The following is a 16,874-nucleotide window of genomic DNA, read 5'->3' as shown; positions in this document are numbered from 1 at the left end:
ATAAATAGGCTAAGTGTTCTTCCAGATTATGTTCTACAACTTTGTCTAATTTCATCAAGATACGTTGAACCGTTTCGGAGATACCTTCAAACAAACATCCATCCATCAATCCATCCATCTACCTAAACATTCGCATTTATAATATTCGTGAAATATTCGATTTACTCGCGATGATAATTTCGCGCGTATTAACATTTTTAGCTGACTTCAATAACCTCCTTCTTTTTGAAGTCGGCTAAAAAGAAGGAGGTTATCAATTCGACTTTTTTTTTCAATATGTGTGTAAGAATTTGTGAACGGATCGGAACGGACCTTAATATCCTGAAACAGAGATAAATATATTTTTGTAAAGTTTTATTATATTACACAATAAGTTACTTTAAATTTGTTTTTCATACGATTTCTTCTTCTATATCTAGAGAGAAAACTAAAAAAAATTATTGGTAGACCTAAATATGTTAATCTTTGTAGCATTAATTCATACATCTTCACCTATTTTTTTTGTTAATATTTTTCTAAATATCACTGTCATCCTGTCAATGTGCAAAACGAGCACAGATACAAAATATTCTTGTGTTAGGTTACTAGGTTATTTATCACTAACTTACTAACTCGAATGCCGTTATTTTGAAAGCAGTTCCATGTTAAGTGAACTTGTTATTACATACGTGATAATGTTTCGTGTACATAAATCAAAGTTATTTGCATCTTTAAGGTTATAAAAAAATTATGGCTAGACAGAGTTTAATATTATCAGAATGTTTATGGCGTATATATAAAAAATGTGATTATAATCATTGAATTAATTATTAATGTCCGAAAACAGTCGAACTCGAATAATTTTTTTCTTATACGCGGTATTTTAAATTAATTTTTTTTAATACATTTGATGTATTCATACCTTTATCTAGATTAATAATATTAAATCAATCATACAAAATTAAAATAAAAAAAAACAATTTTAGGGACATAAAATGTTTTTTTATTATTTTAGTAGCAAGGTGATATGTTGTATATATTTTTAATATGTCAAAATGTACTAACAGAACATTCATATATTTTGACAATTTGTTTAATACCTTAGTTATTACTTTCGTCACAAAATTATATGTAATACGTAAGTAATTATTTGAATATTAAACATGAATGCAGTTCCCCTTCAAAATATAATTACGAAATATTGAGTTCATATGAACAGCTGAGTTTGAACTTTCAGAATATATTTGTACACTACCGCGAAATGCAATGATTCAGAACAATTCTTTGATTTTGTGACGAAGATATAGGTTAAATTTGACGCTCACAACGCAATTAGGTCAGAAAAATTACAACATTAGATTGTACATGATTAAAAAATTTGCTGGAAATTAAAATAAAATAATTATAATACTTATTGTTATCTCTCTCTTTTGAAAGCGAATGAAAAGGATAAAAATTGTTTCGATAAAATCCATAGTTGTATTTACTTACACTTTATGTTTCTCTGAGCAAAACTTTCACAACTAAGTACAGTTACGTTGACAATTCTTTAGTCGGGCAAAAACCGGTAACAGCGTTGGCCGCACGCGCGAGCTGCTTTTGCATTTTAATTCGAAAAAAAAAACAAAACGCGCACATAATTTGACATTTAATTTGTTTATTTTAATTAAATCGTTTTGTGCTTGTGATGTGTATTTGTTTTTATATAATTTTATAAATTGAACCATTTATTGGTGAATAAGGAAGTGACAGGTGGGTATTTGTTTTTTATTTTGTTTATTTATGAAAATTTTATTGTTGAATTCTTAAAAGGTTTTTGTATTCTTTCGCAAAGGCATCTACATAATTATACTACGATTTTTTTTAAATGAAACATTAAAATAAAAAACAGTCAACTTTGTTTTGGGTATTTTATATTTTTAGTGAAAAAATAATCGTTTTTTACTGATTTAATTTATTTTACAACAAATATCAAAAAACTTTATCCGCCAAAACCGGCTCAAGTAATAAAGAGCGGGAAACGGCTTAATTATTTGTAATGACATAAGGCAAATGCACAGTCGTGTGCAGCCAACGAATATTTGACAAATTTTATAAGTTTAAAAAATTATAAATGCGAATGTTTAGATTAGATGGATGTTTGTTAAAAGGTATCTCCGCAACGGCTCAACGGATCTTGATAAAATTTGGCACAGATGTAGAACATAGTCGAGAAGAACACATAGGCTACTTATAAGTTTTTTTTTTTAAATTCCGTGTGGACGGATTCGCGGGCGACAGCTAGTAACAAAATATAACAAAAATAACCCTGGTTTTAAGCACCAATACAATAATTAACAAAACACCGTAACTACTATTAAGTTCCCACGGCTAGATCTCAATGTCACACTATATCCAAGATAACTTAAGTTTTTTTTTTTATTTATGTTCATATAATTTGAAACCGTGGCTTAAATTATTACAATCACCTTATGAAAAACGTAATTAACATAGTCCTATTAAAGTAACAATATATATACGACAATTATAGAGGAATAAATGAAAGAAAAAAAGTCACCAAGTAATGAAATGGGCACGTCATAGTTCATTTGTGACCATACAATTTGACCATAGACATAATGAACTGAAATAATAATATGAATTTGACTCAAAACGCAGCTTAAGGCTCCTTTCACACATACCGTGGCGGAGATCAGAGCAGATTTTTTATCGCTAATAAAATTAAGCTTTATACGATTGAAACAAAGTATAATTTTATTTTGCGAGTCTTTTTATCAAGAGCAAATGTAAAAAAAGAGTCGTGAAAATTAAAATAAAACCTTATTTTTAAGTACAATTTTTTATGGGATAAAAGTCTGCTCTGCTTTCGCCCCGGTCTGTGTGAATGGACCCTAATGCTGCAGTTAAATGTCCTTTATTAACCTAACTACGAGTTTCGACTTGATAAGATATATGTTGTCTCTGTTTTTTTTAAAGAAAATAAAAAGGAATGATAATATCTTACTAATAAATATTATAAACTAGCTTTTACCCGCGACTCCGTCCGCGCGGGATAAAAAAAATGCACACAAGATAAAAAAGATAAAAAAAAAGTTCCTATGTCCGTCTCCTAGTTCTAAGCTACCTCCCCATCAATTTTCAGCTAAATCAGTTCGACCGATCTTGAGTTATAAATAGTGTAACTAACACCACTTTATTCTATGTAATGACTAGCTTTTACCCGCGACTCCGTCTGCGCGGAAAAAAAAATAGAAAACGGGGTAAAAATTATCCTATGTCCGTTTCCTGGTTCTAAGCTACCTGCCCACCAATTTTCAGTCGAATCGATTCAGCCGTTCTTGAGTTATAAATAGTGTAACTAACACGACTTTCTTTTATATATATAAGACTAGCTTTTACCCGCGACTCCGTCCGCGTGGAATAAAAAATAGAAAACGGGGTAAAAATTATCCTCTGTCCGTTTCCTGGTTCTAAGCTATCTGCCCACCAATTTTCAGTCAAATCGATTCAGCCGTTCTTGAGTTATAAATAGTATAACTAACACGACTTTCTTTTATATATATAGATGTAAAAGTTTAGATGGATGGATGTTAGAAGGTATCTCCAGAACCGCTCAAAGGGTCTTGATGATATTTAGCTCATATATAGAACATAGTCTGGAAGAACACATAGGCTTACTAAGTTTTTTTTTAATTCCACGCGTGCAAAAGGTATTTTTCAATATAAGTCACTGCAGTCGAAAGCCACAATAATGTTTATTTAAAACGTATATATAACAAAGTATGTTGACACTGCTGACCCCACTTTGCAATTGTAATATCATGTTGAAACTGTAACGAAGTGCATGTCATTCGATTATATATTTATATAGAACAAAATATATAATGTAAAAATATTGTATAGTAAGATTTGGAAGCGATTTCTTTCACGCGGAATTAAAAAATCTAGTAATAAATATACTGGCTCTCGCACGTGATTCCGTCCACACGGTATTAAAAAAAAACTTGAGAGGTGTGTTGGGACACCCGGATGGAACGAAGTTCCTTTCAATTAATTAGTGAAGGAACCAATGTTTATTCTATGAATAAAAAACTTCACAAGAAGTACATTTTATTTCTATGAATTTTCGTTATATATTGTCACGTCGTTGCCATGGTGAAGTAGCGCTCATTCGTCGTTAACATACTTACTATAGAAAAAAGTGTCGTGACAACTTTTCGTAAGAATTTTTTCCGTCTAGCCCCCTTTCACAACGCGCGATAAGGAACTTCGTTCCAAAAAAAATTAATTTGTTACTTACGTGTTCTTCCAGACTATGTTCTACTTTCATGCGATTTCAACGTGATCAGTGCAACCGTTCTGAAGATACTTTGTAACAAACATCCATCTATCTAAACATTCGTATTTATAATATTAGTAAGATGTCACCTGGGCATAGTGTAGCTTCCAAACAGTGAAATAATATTACATATCTGTTCAGTAGTTTCGGAGTCCATTTAATGCCAACAAACAAACAAATCATTATAATATTAGTATAGGTAACTCTAAATTACTAATATACTCGTACTTACAAATTTGTACCAAAAAAACTTAAAATACATTCGTCTGTGTGAATGAAAAAAAAACTTTTTCTAGTAATAAATATAGCCTATGTCACTCAGTGATAATGTAGCTTTCTGATGGTGAAAGAATTTTTTAAATTGGTTCAGTAGTTTTTGAGTTTATCCGTTACATACAAAAGTACAAATCTCTGATTTTTATAACATTAGTATATATATAAATGGTAATATGAATTCGAACTTCTTACCTGCACTAAGACCTGATTTTAATCGTCTTTCCCTTTCCATCCTTTTATTATAAGAGAATGATAGGAGGAGGGAGTGGATCTAATGGAGGAAGAGACGCATAGGAAGGGGAAATCTTATTTCTATGCGTCTATTCCTTTGTCGATTAAAATTAGACAACGGATCTACAATTACAGATGACTATGGGCATCGACTCCACTATTTCGACCAATTAAGACCTTATAATATAAAAAAAACACTGAGGGATCCCCTTACTCATCAATTAACATCTCTGAGTAACTCTGATTGTGATGGAAAGGATGTATTTAAGCCATTAAACATTACTGAATACAACAGATGTTTGTTAATGAACAACAGTTCTTTGTTACACTGCTTTTACAGTCTTTAAGTCAATGGGTGGTCTGAAATAATTCATTTACCCCACTGCCAGTCAGTGTTTTAGACGCATAGCACTTGACTTGTAATCTACACGTCCAAGTTCGATCATCACTTTACCAATATTTTTTTTAAATTTTATATATACTGGCTTTTACCAGCGACTCCGTCCGCGCGGAATAAAAAAATAGATAACGGGGTAAAAATTATCCTATGTCCGTTTCCTGGTTCTAAGCTACCTGCCCACCAATTTTCAGTAAAATCGATTCAGCCGTTCTTGAGTTATAAATAGTGTAACTAACACGACTTTCTTTTATATATCGTTATGTACTTGCGTGGTTGATTGTGGTCTAGTTACCCTAATTTTTGTAGTTTTAGACATTGTTCATAATGATCGTTTGGCGCCGAATCGCGCGCTAAAGTTACCAAAACCAAGTGTGACAGCTGTAGTGAGGGGACGTAAGTGTTGATATTTTTGTATGTCTAGTGTTGCGCCGATACATCGGCATAGTGTTGCCATATTCGAAGACTGCCTTTAAGATCATAAATTAATTGGAGTCAAAAGTTAACTTCTATGAACTGTAGACGAATCTTAAAACATTTTTATCTATTCCTTATGGTGTCTATTGTACACTGATCTTTTTAAATGGTTGGGTTATTGCTTTGAAATGATAGTTTTTGCTCATACCCAAAACCCAAAGGAGTAGATTATTTGACCTATGTATGTAACAAGCCTTGAATACCTTAATTCGAACACTGTTTAATTTTTTAAGTAATCAGTTTATAATATGACTAGTAATATTATAAACTGACTGAAGTACTATCCCTATGTACAGCGTGGTGTGGTGAGATAGAATAGAGTTCGTTGACCTCGGTTACGGTTCTCTAGTAGACAAGTGGAGCGAAGTTTCTAAGATACATTTGCAAGTGAAATGGTACGTAAAATTAACTTACAGATTCCTAATCAAGTATATGGTAAACTAGAGAGTTAAATAAATAAAAGTGACTTCAATATGCCTTTGCACATAAAGCAACGTAAACCTTCGAAACCCGGTGATTTGCCAAAACCAGTCGCTCGCAAATTATTTTTGAAGATTGTCGCAAAAAAAGTCGCCGTGATTTTCAAGATGGCGGAACAAATATATACATTTGACGTATAGTCGGTACTAGCTTTTACCCGCGACTCCGTCCGCGCGGGTTAAAAAAAATCACACAAGATAAAAAAGTTCCTATGTCCGTCTCCTAGTTCTAAACTACCTCCCCATCAATTTTCAGCTAAATCAGTTCGACCGATCTTGAGTTGTAAATAGTGTAACTAACACGACTTTCTTTTATATATATTGATTATTAGTCGCGATACTAGCGTTGACAGGCGTCCGGATAAAGCTGGACATATGTAGGCTTTTTGATTGCGTGTCCGGCCAAAATAAACGGTGTCCGAGTTGTCCGGCTTTTGTTAGGCTTTTTACATTTCCCAAACGAGAGTGTACCTATTAATACTGATACAAAATCCTAAATAATATTGGGTGTCCAACCTTTCTACCCAAATGTCCGGCCAAACTGGTTGATCTGTCCGGCTAGTAGGTTTGGCGACCTGGCATCCCTACTTGCGACGCAGGGATACAATATTAGGTTTAAAAAGTTACGTTGCTTTGTGCAAAAAGGGTATTAGTGTGAGTTTCGATTGTAGTGACACTTGTTAGGAAACATTTTGTCAACACTTATAATAAAGCTTAACATTTTATAAAATACTAGCTGTCACCCGCTACTTCATATGCGCGGAGTTAAAAAACTTAGTAACCTATTTGTTCTTCCAAACTGTGTTTTAATCTAGGCCAAAATTTAGCACAGTCTATGTAACCGTTTTGGAGATACCTTTTAAAAACATCCAACCATACATTTATCTAAATATTCGCATTTATAACATTAGTAAGATAAATAAAGTTTCGCAATCCTCTCTTTCTCGTCGCAACTATATCTTTCTAACGCCTCAGAAATGGGTCATATAACTTTATATAACTTGAAAAGCGTAACTCAAAGAAATGTATAACATGCGGAAATCTTTATAAAACTACACACTGCCTTTGATGAATATATTTATCGGTAGATGGCGCTTTTTCAAAGTTTGTTTAAATATTCCCTATCGATTTATGGAAGGTACTCTTCATACTTTTAAAATGTTTACTTATAAATCTACTAGTCTTCTAATTATAAAAAAAATAAGAAAGTGGGACCCATCTGCAAGCACTTCCTTTCGATTAAAATAATTTTTATCAAAATCGGACCACCAGGGGCGGAGTTTCGCGGTAACACACATGAAAAAAAAATACAGTCGAATTGATAACCTCCTTCTTTTTTGAAGTCGGCTTAAAATTGGATTTGACCGATATTTATCAATGTATTTCTTTTTTTGAAGTCTTATTTGTGTGTTTAGGATTTGAAGGAATAATAGATTATAAGAAAACAAACATTAGATTAATATTATTACAGAAAAGGTGTATCGTAATCAAATGACAGGTTTGGAGATGTATGGATATGAAATTCCCTTAGTGATTATACTATTGTTCCAGACCTTTCTCTTTTTTTAATTGCGCTTTCCTACACCAAGCCTTACAACGTGGGAATTTCAAACATTTGCCAAGCGAAAACCACTCTTATTGTTTAACTACAGGTTTGACAAATTACACGATATTGTAGAGAAAATGCAGTTATACTCCGATTAGCTTATCTGACCCGGTGGGCATAAGTGAAACTAAATTATGGCAGCTCACTACCGCAACCCTATCAACGTCAAAAAATTTCCCTTTGCGTACTGTATCTGTCATGTCATGTTTTTTCATGCCATTTTCTTGCCCTTGTAGTTTTTACATATTTATGACAGAATTAACTACAATAACAGTGTCTCTCAACCGGGTCAGATATCAGTGTTTGACTATAGATCTGTATCACACCTCTATGTATGTCAAATCACAAGATCCTGTAGCTGTCTTGTCGTGTGTGATTTTACATGTCTAAGTAGCTTTGCTTATTGTCTGGCAGAACTGACTGATAGCAGTGCCTCTCACCGGGACAGACAAGTTGGTCGCACTATAAGGCGTTATTTGCGTGACAACGGAGTATTAAGACTTTCTTCTTACATTTGTTTAGTGCATTTAAATGTCTAGACAATGTTTGTAATTAAAGAAATCAGGACATGTAACAGTTCCACGCCTATCTTGCTATTTCTAGTCAAGATAATATTACATCTATAAAAACAACATATCGGCTATAGAAACAAAGACCGTAAGGATGGGAAGGGGAAGTGGATTTAGCGGAAGAGGGGACGCATAGGAAGGAGAAATATCCTCTTTCTGTGCGTCCCCTTCTCCGTTGATTAAAGGTAGGCAACACATATCTGCATTTGCGGATGTCTATGGGCCGTTTGCTCGTTTGCCTCATGATATAAAAAAAGGTCTAGCTGAATGACTAAATATTGCCTTTCTTGCAGTAAAGGAAAATCTTGTATGCGTGTTTGTACGCGCTTAGGGCAGCAGGGGGCGTGTTAACTGAGGTCTAGTTTTATTAAGCTGCCGACTAGCCCTTAAATTCTGTTGTTTTTGAATGTACAATTAATTAATATGTTGTTTAATTTTCAGAATGTTTCAATACGAATACGAGAAGCGTCCACCGTCGTCCACCTCGTGTGACAGTCGGGCAACTATGACACCATCATGGGGGGCTTATACTGTGGGTACTACGGCCCCCATCAATGATCGTGCGCGTAGACCCCTCCCGCCGAGACCGGTGTGTGACAGAATACCAACAAAAACTAGTGTAAGTGTCAACAACCGTAGGTATAAAATGTCCACGGCAGAAGTTGGCGGTGTTCCATTGGGAGAATTAAACTTGAAGGATCGACAAATGAAGAAGCAGAGGTTACCCGAATCCAGTAAAATTCTGAAAGAAGTTTACAACACAAAAGTTTTTTTTTACATATCAAAAGGTGGCAAACGTGCAAACGGCCACCTGAATTCACTGAAATAGCTAGACGACCGTTGCTCAAAGACATCCACACCTGTGATGCCAACTAAGATACCCTATCTTTGGAAGATTTCCCCCGACAACAAATAAAGGAGGCGTCGCAAAAATCTCGCCCAAGGCGCCGGAAATTCTAAAACAGGCTTTGAGTCTTAAGTCTTTAAAATTAATTAACTTCATATAAACGGTTATATTCATGTTCTACAAATATCGTTCATCCACGAATAACAATTTCTAATTTAGTTTTTTTTAATTGTACCTATAGCGTTTCGAATTACGAATTCGGTCGTAGACTAACGGTTATTTTTTATGACATTATAACGGCTAAAATCAAGTAAACCATAGAGTTTTGATTTATTTTTTAGTTTTTAACTATACCAACCAATGACTAAGTGGCACTGACCTCTATAAATAGACTGGATATAAGAGTAGTATTTTGTGCCTGTTTGATTTTCGCCATTTTGGCGCTGATGATAGCGGTTTGTAGCGGTGGTGAGAATTGGAACTAATAATATAGATAGAATTAACTGTCACGTAATATTAATAGACGCGTTTAAATCGAAACAAAGCAAGGTGAAGTAGTTCGTGGTTAATTATAGTTTTCAATTCAGCGTTTCGTTACAAACTACAAAGAGAGACGAAAACCGAAAAAAATTCTGTGAAAATGGCGTCGTCAGTCGATGATAAAGGGGTGTTTCAATTTATGTACCAATTTTTTAAGTTTTTGACTCATCAATGCTGATCTATGTTCATAGGGTTTGTTTGTATCTTAGTTCTTCATGGAAACTGAAGGTTGTAACTTTTCAGGTACCACTAAAGGTTTGGATAATCGCAAGCGCATCCTGTTTCGCAGTTTGTGCTGCGCTCGTACTCGCAACTGTTGTTATAACTAAATGGGGAGCGACAGAGACGTATAACACACAAGAGGTCTTCGAAGCACCGGTAAGTTGAACAATATGTAGAAATATATAACGTTTTTTTTCTATTATAAAGTGGCAAATGAGCAAGCGGTCATCTAAATTCGCTGAAATAGCAAAGTGACCGCTTCCCATAAACATCCGCAATTACAGATGTGTTGCCTATCTGATATTTTACAGAGTACGCCCAGAAACTTTATATCTTGTGATCATTCCAACTTAGTTATAGATTTTGTTCTAGGATTTTTGAAAATAGTCGAATGGTGGAATTCGAACACACCGCCACTTAGGATTTCTGTACTCTTAACCATTAGGCTATACTTTACATAATATATTGATATTGTACAAATCCATCTTTATTGTATCAAATGATTTTTTTTTTATAATTTTCATTATGTAATTCATAGAACAATCTTCTAGGAACCTGTGTATTCAAATCCACGTTCGGATCCAAGAAAAACTACAATAAAAACAACAACAGAAGAAATACAAACCACAACTGAACTAGATAATGAAATCCAAGAACCAATAATACAAAAACTATCAATATTTAAAAATATAGTATCTAATAGAGAGAACAAAAAAGCAATAAGTCTCGTATCAAAACCACAACTACATCCTATTCACGACACATCATTACATCATGCGGAAAAGAAAATAGAAAAGAAAGATCAAGCGAAATATCCACAACAGAAACTACCGGAATTCAAATCGAAACTACCGGAAATTATAGACAATAGACAACCTTTGGTAGGATATAGAAGATATGAGACAGATTACGAAGAATATTATAACGATGATAATTTATATGCAGATTATATGGAAAGTAATACGATGACTAGTTATTTAATTGAAAAAGTACAAGAACTTCACGATTGGATAACATCTGATCCAGATTTTGATGTGGCTAATAATAAAAAAAGAGACTCTAATAATCAATTCGGACAAGTTTTGAAAGCTTTAAACGATAGTATTGTAGAAGGGAATATATCTAAAGTTATGAATAAATTAAAAGAGATATATTTAAGTGATAATAATACTCAAGTTAATACGAGGAAAGTTATTTTAAGTAATAGCACAGATCTGTTATCGTTTGGTATTTTGACATTAGATGTGATGTTGTTACATAATATACAATTAATGGCCTGGGAAAATCAGGTAAGGATTTTTAATATATAGTGACTAGCTGTGGCTTTAAAAAAAACTTAATAAGTAGCATATATGTTCTTCCAGACTATGTTCTACATATGTGACAAATTTTATCAAGATCTGTTAAGTCATTCTAGAGATACCTTCAAACAAACATCCATCCATACAAACATATTCATTTATAATATTAATAATATATCACATGACTTTGAATTTTAAAAAAAATATTTTTTTCAAGGGTTTATTGTATAAACCAATAATTTCCTAATTTGGTCCAGATAGACTCTCTGACGTCCAAAAGACCAGGCTTTGGTGTAAGAGAGCGAGAAATTTAACATTTTATTTTACCGTCATTATATCTTATCTTGACAATAATTTGACGTATTTTGTGGAAATACAATTTCTAAAAATATAACAACGGGTTCACCAGAGTACAAAAAAGAGAGTATTAGATAAAAAAAAAGTTTTTTTTCAATACAAAGTTTAGTACTTAGTAGTTTTGTTATCACAAAAAATACCTTATAAGCTTTACTGAGTTGCTGTCTCTTTCTATTACGTATAGAAACGTATACGTAAAGAATTTATAATATTTTAGGAAGCTGCAAGAGTAAAAATGTTAAAAGACCCCGAAGTGTTTGCATTCAACGCTTTATTCTTAGAACCAGGGAAAATAGAAGCCAAGAAAAGTGAAATATACCATCAGGAAATGATAGCGTAAGTTTAATTAATTTTTTTTTAAATCCAAATAACTACTCACTATGACACTTCGGGGAATCAAATGACACCTCATTTGTCCAAAATGACACTGACATACATTAAGCCTACATATAAACTCTAGTTACTTGTTACCAACTCGATTAATTTTTATATGCGGTAATGAAGCTTCAGCTTCAAAATGTCAAAAATCAAATAGGCACAAAATATCTTACCTTTTAGCCTGTCCATATATGTCAGTGTCTAAGTATTAATGATTGCCATATGCAAACTTTCAATTACTACTGTTGTCATTCCTAAAAGGATCTAATAGCTGTTTTTTTTACATTAACGGGGACCAGTAATTTTTAACTTCCGAAAGTTGTCCATGTTGTAACTTCAAATAATTGATATGAAACCTTATGACCTGAGTTCTAGTCATAATATCCTTACTGTCTTAATAGATAGGAACCAAACATAGGAATATAAACCTTATGTCATCATCGGTGACAGTTTTTGATGGAATTTCGAAATTATGAATATGGCAACATTAAATTGTGCAATTGCCGCTCCTTTATTGGTCAAAACATAAAGCTGTCAATATGACATTGTTAGTTCACATATTTACCTACCTCCACAAGATCCTTGTCGAACTTAAATACTTTCAGAAAACGTCAAAATCGTCCAGAAACAGCAGAAGAATTTGACTTCGGCAAGAATCTTCTAGATAACGTCTTAGAAATCGGCTTGAGTACAGCGCGCGCTGCCATACACCTCGGCAGGGCTTATAAGAATACCAAGTAAGTATAGTTGAAGAATTTAATTCGCTACCCACTTAAAATGTGAATATTGTATAACAAACTGTCACCATTATAGCTATGCAGTACGTATTTATGTTACTTTGAATCAACATAATTGCATTGTGAACGTCAAATCTATCCAAAATTTTTAGAAAACCAGCTTCCTCGAATTTATAACTCAACTAGCGACCCGCCCCGGCTTCGCACGGGTGCAATGCAAAATATACCTACTACAGAATAAATGCACAATTTATTTAAGGTACTTAAATGGATAAGGATTAATGCTGTATTGTTTAAAATCACTTCGTAAAAGAATAAAAATGGTTATGCTGGGTTATCCCTAAGAGATAGACATATACCATCGCGGAATTTTTTGTTGAACTTTTTAAGGTGAACAATACTGTAGTACATTATTTTGGTCTATCTCGTAGGGTTCAGCCAGCGTTTGCAATATAAGCGCAAAAAAACGTGCTTATTTACGACATCACATTAGAAAACTTTAAATTTATCAGTGTTTCTCTACTATATTATGCATTTATTATACATACAAACCTTCCTTAAGAATCACTCTATCTATTAAAAAAAACCGCGTCAAATTCCGTTGCGTAGTTTTAAAGATCTAAGCATACATACGGACATACAGCGAAAGCGACTTTGTTTTATACTATGTATTGATTATGTTACTCACCTCTAAGTCTGATTTAGTAAAAGCCAAATAAAAATTATAGTCAATGTAACAAATATCTTTTATCATACGAATTATTTATTTTTATTTTGCAAAACATTACTTCTTCTAGGCAAGTTCTAACACAGTTATCGAATAAAGAGAACATAAATACCAACATACAGAATCAACTCTCCCGCAATATAGATGGCAACACTCAAGCTCTCAATCATCTGCAAACATCTTTCAACAAGAATGACAGCTCCAGTGATACCAGCAACAACACTCAAGTTTATACCGATTTGGATTGCGTTTGGTATTTGTATTGCAAGAATTTGATTGCGACTTCTAAATTGAATGCTCCGTATGGTACTATGGCTAGAATTAATGGGTAAGTTTATTAATTATTAAGTAACTACTTAAAGTTTTCATTGAATTTAAAATCGTACAATCAATTATGAACATAATTATAACATTGTGAACTGCATTAATCGTCCCTTGTTTAAATCTTTATCTAGTCTTATTATTAAAGTATAGAAAGTACAGATAACAGTAATTTAATATTGGTATTTATCAACAACAACATAAGTTGCAGGAATTGTCCTCCCTCAGTGAAATACCACGACCTTACAGAAGACACGCCTCAACTACACTCTCATCTCTGTCTCACACAGGACTTGTTTTACTTCTCTTTCTCTTCCCACCTTTCTCTTATTAATAAAAGATGGCAAATTTTAAGTGGATTTGACGGAGGAGGGGACATGTAGGAAGAAGAGATTACTCTTGCTTTGTGCGTCCACTCCTCAATTGATTAAAGGTCGGCATTTGCGGATATGTATGGGCAGCGCTCAGTTCGCTATTTCAGCGAATTCAGGTTAAGGCTTGCTTATATGCCACCTTAAGATATAAAAAAAGTAAGAATAATTCATAATAACGCCAGTGAAATTATAATTTACAAGATAAAAACAATTACCTATGTAATTATATTTTAATGAATGTAATTTAAGTTTACATATTTATTAATAACTTAATATGTTGTCTTATTCAGTAAGTGTCTTAACTTAATTTAAGGACAAAAACTCTGATATGCGTTAAGTGACTGATGTTTTTTGTACTATTTTTAGTATTGGAAATAATACTTAAAAATGTTGACTCTTTACAGTCTAGCTCTCCGTATGCTGACAGGAGAACTGTCCACAGATCGAGCATTTGACACAATGCTTTACGAAGCTCTGACTGGATGGACTGAACTCAAATGTCAAGATATGTTCCCAAGGTGAGCAACATAACCTTTGTTCTTTATACCATAGACAAGCTGTAATTTGAATAATTATTTTTGTATTGCGATGTTTTTTAATTCACTCATAATTAAAATTAATTAATAACAATTTAATGATTTTACTAACGTATAGTTAGTCCAAATTCCAGTCACTTTGAAGAAGGGTCTCTGACGGTTTCAAAACTTTACTTTACTAATATTAATGTTTAATGTAAGTTTAGTCAATTTAATTCTAAAATATGTTATGTTTTAATAAATTTTCCTCCCTTTTTCCAGATGTAGTAAAGTGAACGCAGCATCTGTAGTCATGGACACTATCGTGCAGTCAACTAAAAAGATGCTTGCAAATAAAACGTTGAAATAAATTCTACTAAAATTGTAGAATATTTTTTAAATAGCAACTTTATTATTTATGACCAGTGACTGTTACAAGTGTTGTCATGTTTAATGTTTTTAGAATTAAATAAAATGCATAAATATGAGATAAAAAATGTACATTTGAAAGGACAAAATTTATTTATGTTTTGACATTTACAAGCATAGATGTGAAAAAAAATAAGTAACGAAAATGGCGCAAATATTATATGAATATTTTAAGTCGTTCTTTAATGTTTAATAATTTTTCGTTTAGACATTTTTGTAGTATCAAAATAAGTATTTTTACACGAAAACTTTTTGAATTACTAGTAATATTAGTATTTTTACTATAGACTTTTGTTTAAGATTGTTTCTTTACAAATTAGCAAGAGATCATTGCTTTAGATGACATAAGATAATGTTTCTATGATCGTAAATTATAAGTCTATGGTGAATTTTTATAATTATAATTATTTATAAGTATAGATTAAAAATTGTTGTATAGACTGAATAAATAAAACCAAAATGAAAACTTTTTTTTCATTCAATTTTTTTTGCATTTCATTTCTTGATTTCTTTATTTATACATTCGTGATGTATTTAAAAGATTTGTTATAACACTTTGAATAGCTTTCAAACGGTCATAGACATTTAAAATTTCTTCTTTGCTCCATAATTCCTCATTTCTTCTAATAGTTTCCTTTAAATTCCGCAAATTAACTGCCAAATTAGTTAATATATAACCTACTTTATACGGAACATTTTTAAAAAGCAATTGCTTAAATCTCTTTAACGATTCTACATTTTCTTCAATATCATTAAAACTTTCTTCTAAATAATTAAGCAATTCAGCTTTGATTAAATTCGAATTTGACAAATGCATTCTTCTACCATTTATTTCCGTCATATTTTTTGGCTGTATATTTATTTTATCTGTGACATTTGATTGTACTTCTGATATTTTATCTGTATTTTGTCTTTTTACACGATCTCTTATACGTATTTTCAAACTTCTAGGTAAGAAATTACGATTAATAGAACTAATAAATCTTATTACATGAGACAATTTTTCACCAACCCTATCTAATGTTTCCAAAATTGATTTTAAATCATATAAAAAACCTAAAATTCTTGGATCTCTAGTAGTAGTCGGTGTGGTAGTCGTACCATAAAAGTAACTGAAAAAACGGCTTGTTTTATTGGTTTTTTTACTAGTTTCCCTCAACATGTCTCCTACATTATCATCAACAACAATATCTATTGGATAAAACTGCTGCATAAATAATTGCAAGTTTTCTTTGATATTTAAGTGTTCTTGATTTTGGTAGTAATTTCCCAATGATGCGTTAATGATTACAACTAAAACAAAAATATTTTAATAATCTATAGAGATCTAATCCGGAGAATAAAAATGAGCGGGAAAATAGGCCTTCTAAGGCATTTTTTGACGTAAATTCCCTCAGTGTTGTCATTTGCCAAACAAAATTATACATCGAAAATTGAGTCTCGATGAGACGTCAAACTTTTATGGTACACTGCATCTATGCAGAAGACCTTAAATAACATCTTTTTAAGTAAAAATGAACAAATGAATTCATGGCATTTTTGGAACGAAGTTCCTTATCGCGCGTTGTGAAAGGGGGCTAGACGGAAAAAATTCTTACGAAAAGTTGTCACGACACTTTTTGCTATATCACCATGGCAACGACGTGACAATATATAACGAAAATTCATAGAAATAAAATGTACTTCTTGTGAAGACTTAAGTTTTTTATTCATAGAATAAACATTGGTTCCTTCACTAATTAATCGAAAGGAACTTCGTTCCATCCGGGTGTC

General features: G+C 32.5%; 1 protein-coding gene across 1 annotated transcript; it reads left to right on the top strand.

Moving 5' to 3' along the window:
• Window positions 1–1,637: 1,637 nt before the first annotated feature.
• Window positions 1,638–15,154, top strand: LOC106711554. The gene is made up of 9 exons (XM_045685364.1): window positions 1,638–1,731; window positions 8,795–8,972; window positions 9,984–10,118; window positions 10,514–11,251; window positions 11,838–11,956; window positions 12,604–12,735; window positions 13,533–13,790; window positions 14,562–14,675; window positions 14,955–15,154. The coding sequence occupies exons 2-9, from the start codon at window positions 8,796–8,798 to the stop codon at window positions 15,040–15,042; spliced, it is 1,761 nt and encodes a 586-aa protein (XP_045541320.1). The 5' UTR covers window positions 1,638–1,731; window position 8,795; the 3' UTR covers window positions 15,043–15,154.
• The last annotated feature ends 1,720 nt before the right edge of the window (window positions 15,155–16,874 follow it).

This window comes from Papilio machaon, chromosome 29 (assembly GCF_912999745.1).
Source record: "Papilio machaon chromosome 29, ilPapMach1.1, whole genome shotgun sequence".
Taxonomy (NCBI): domain Eukaryota; kingdom Metazoa; phylum Arthropoda; class Insecta; order Lepidoptera; family Papilionidae; genus Papilio; species Papilio machaon.
This window is presented reverse-complemented; position numbering and strand designations above follow the sequence as displayed.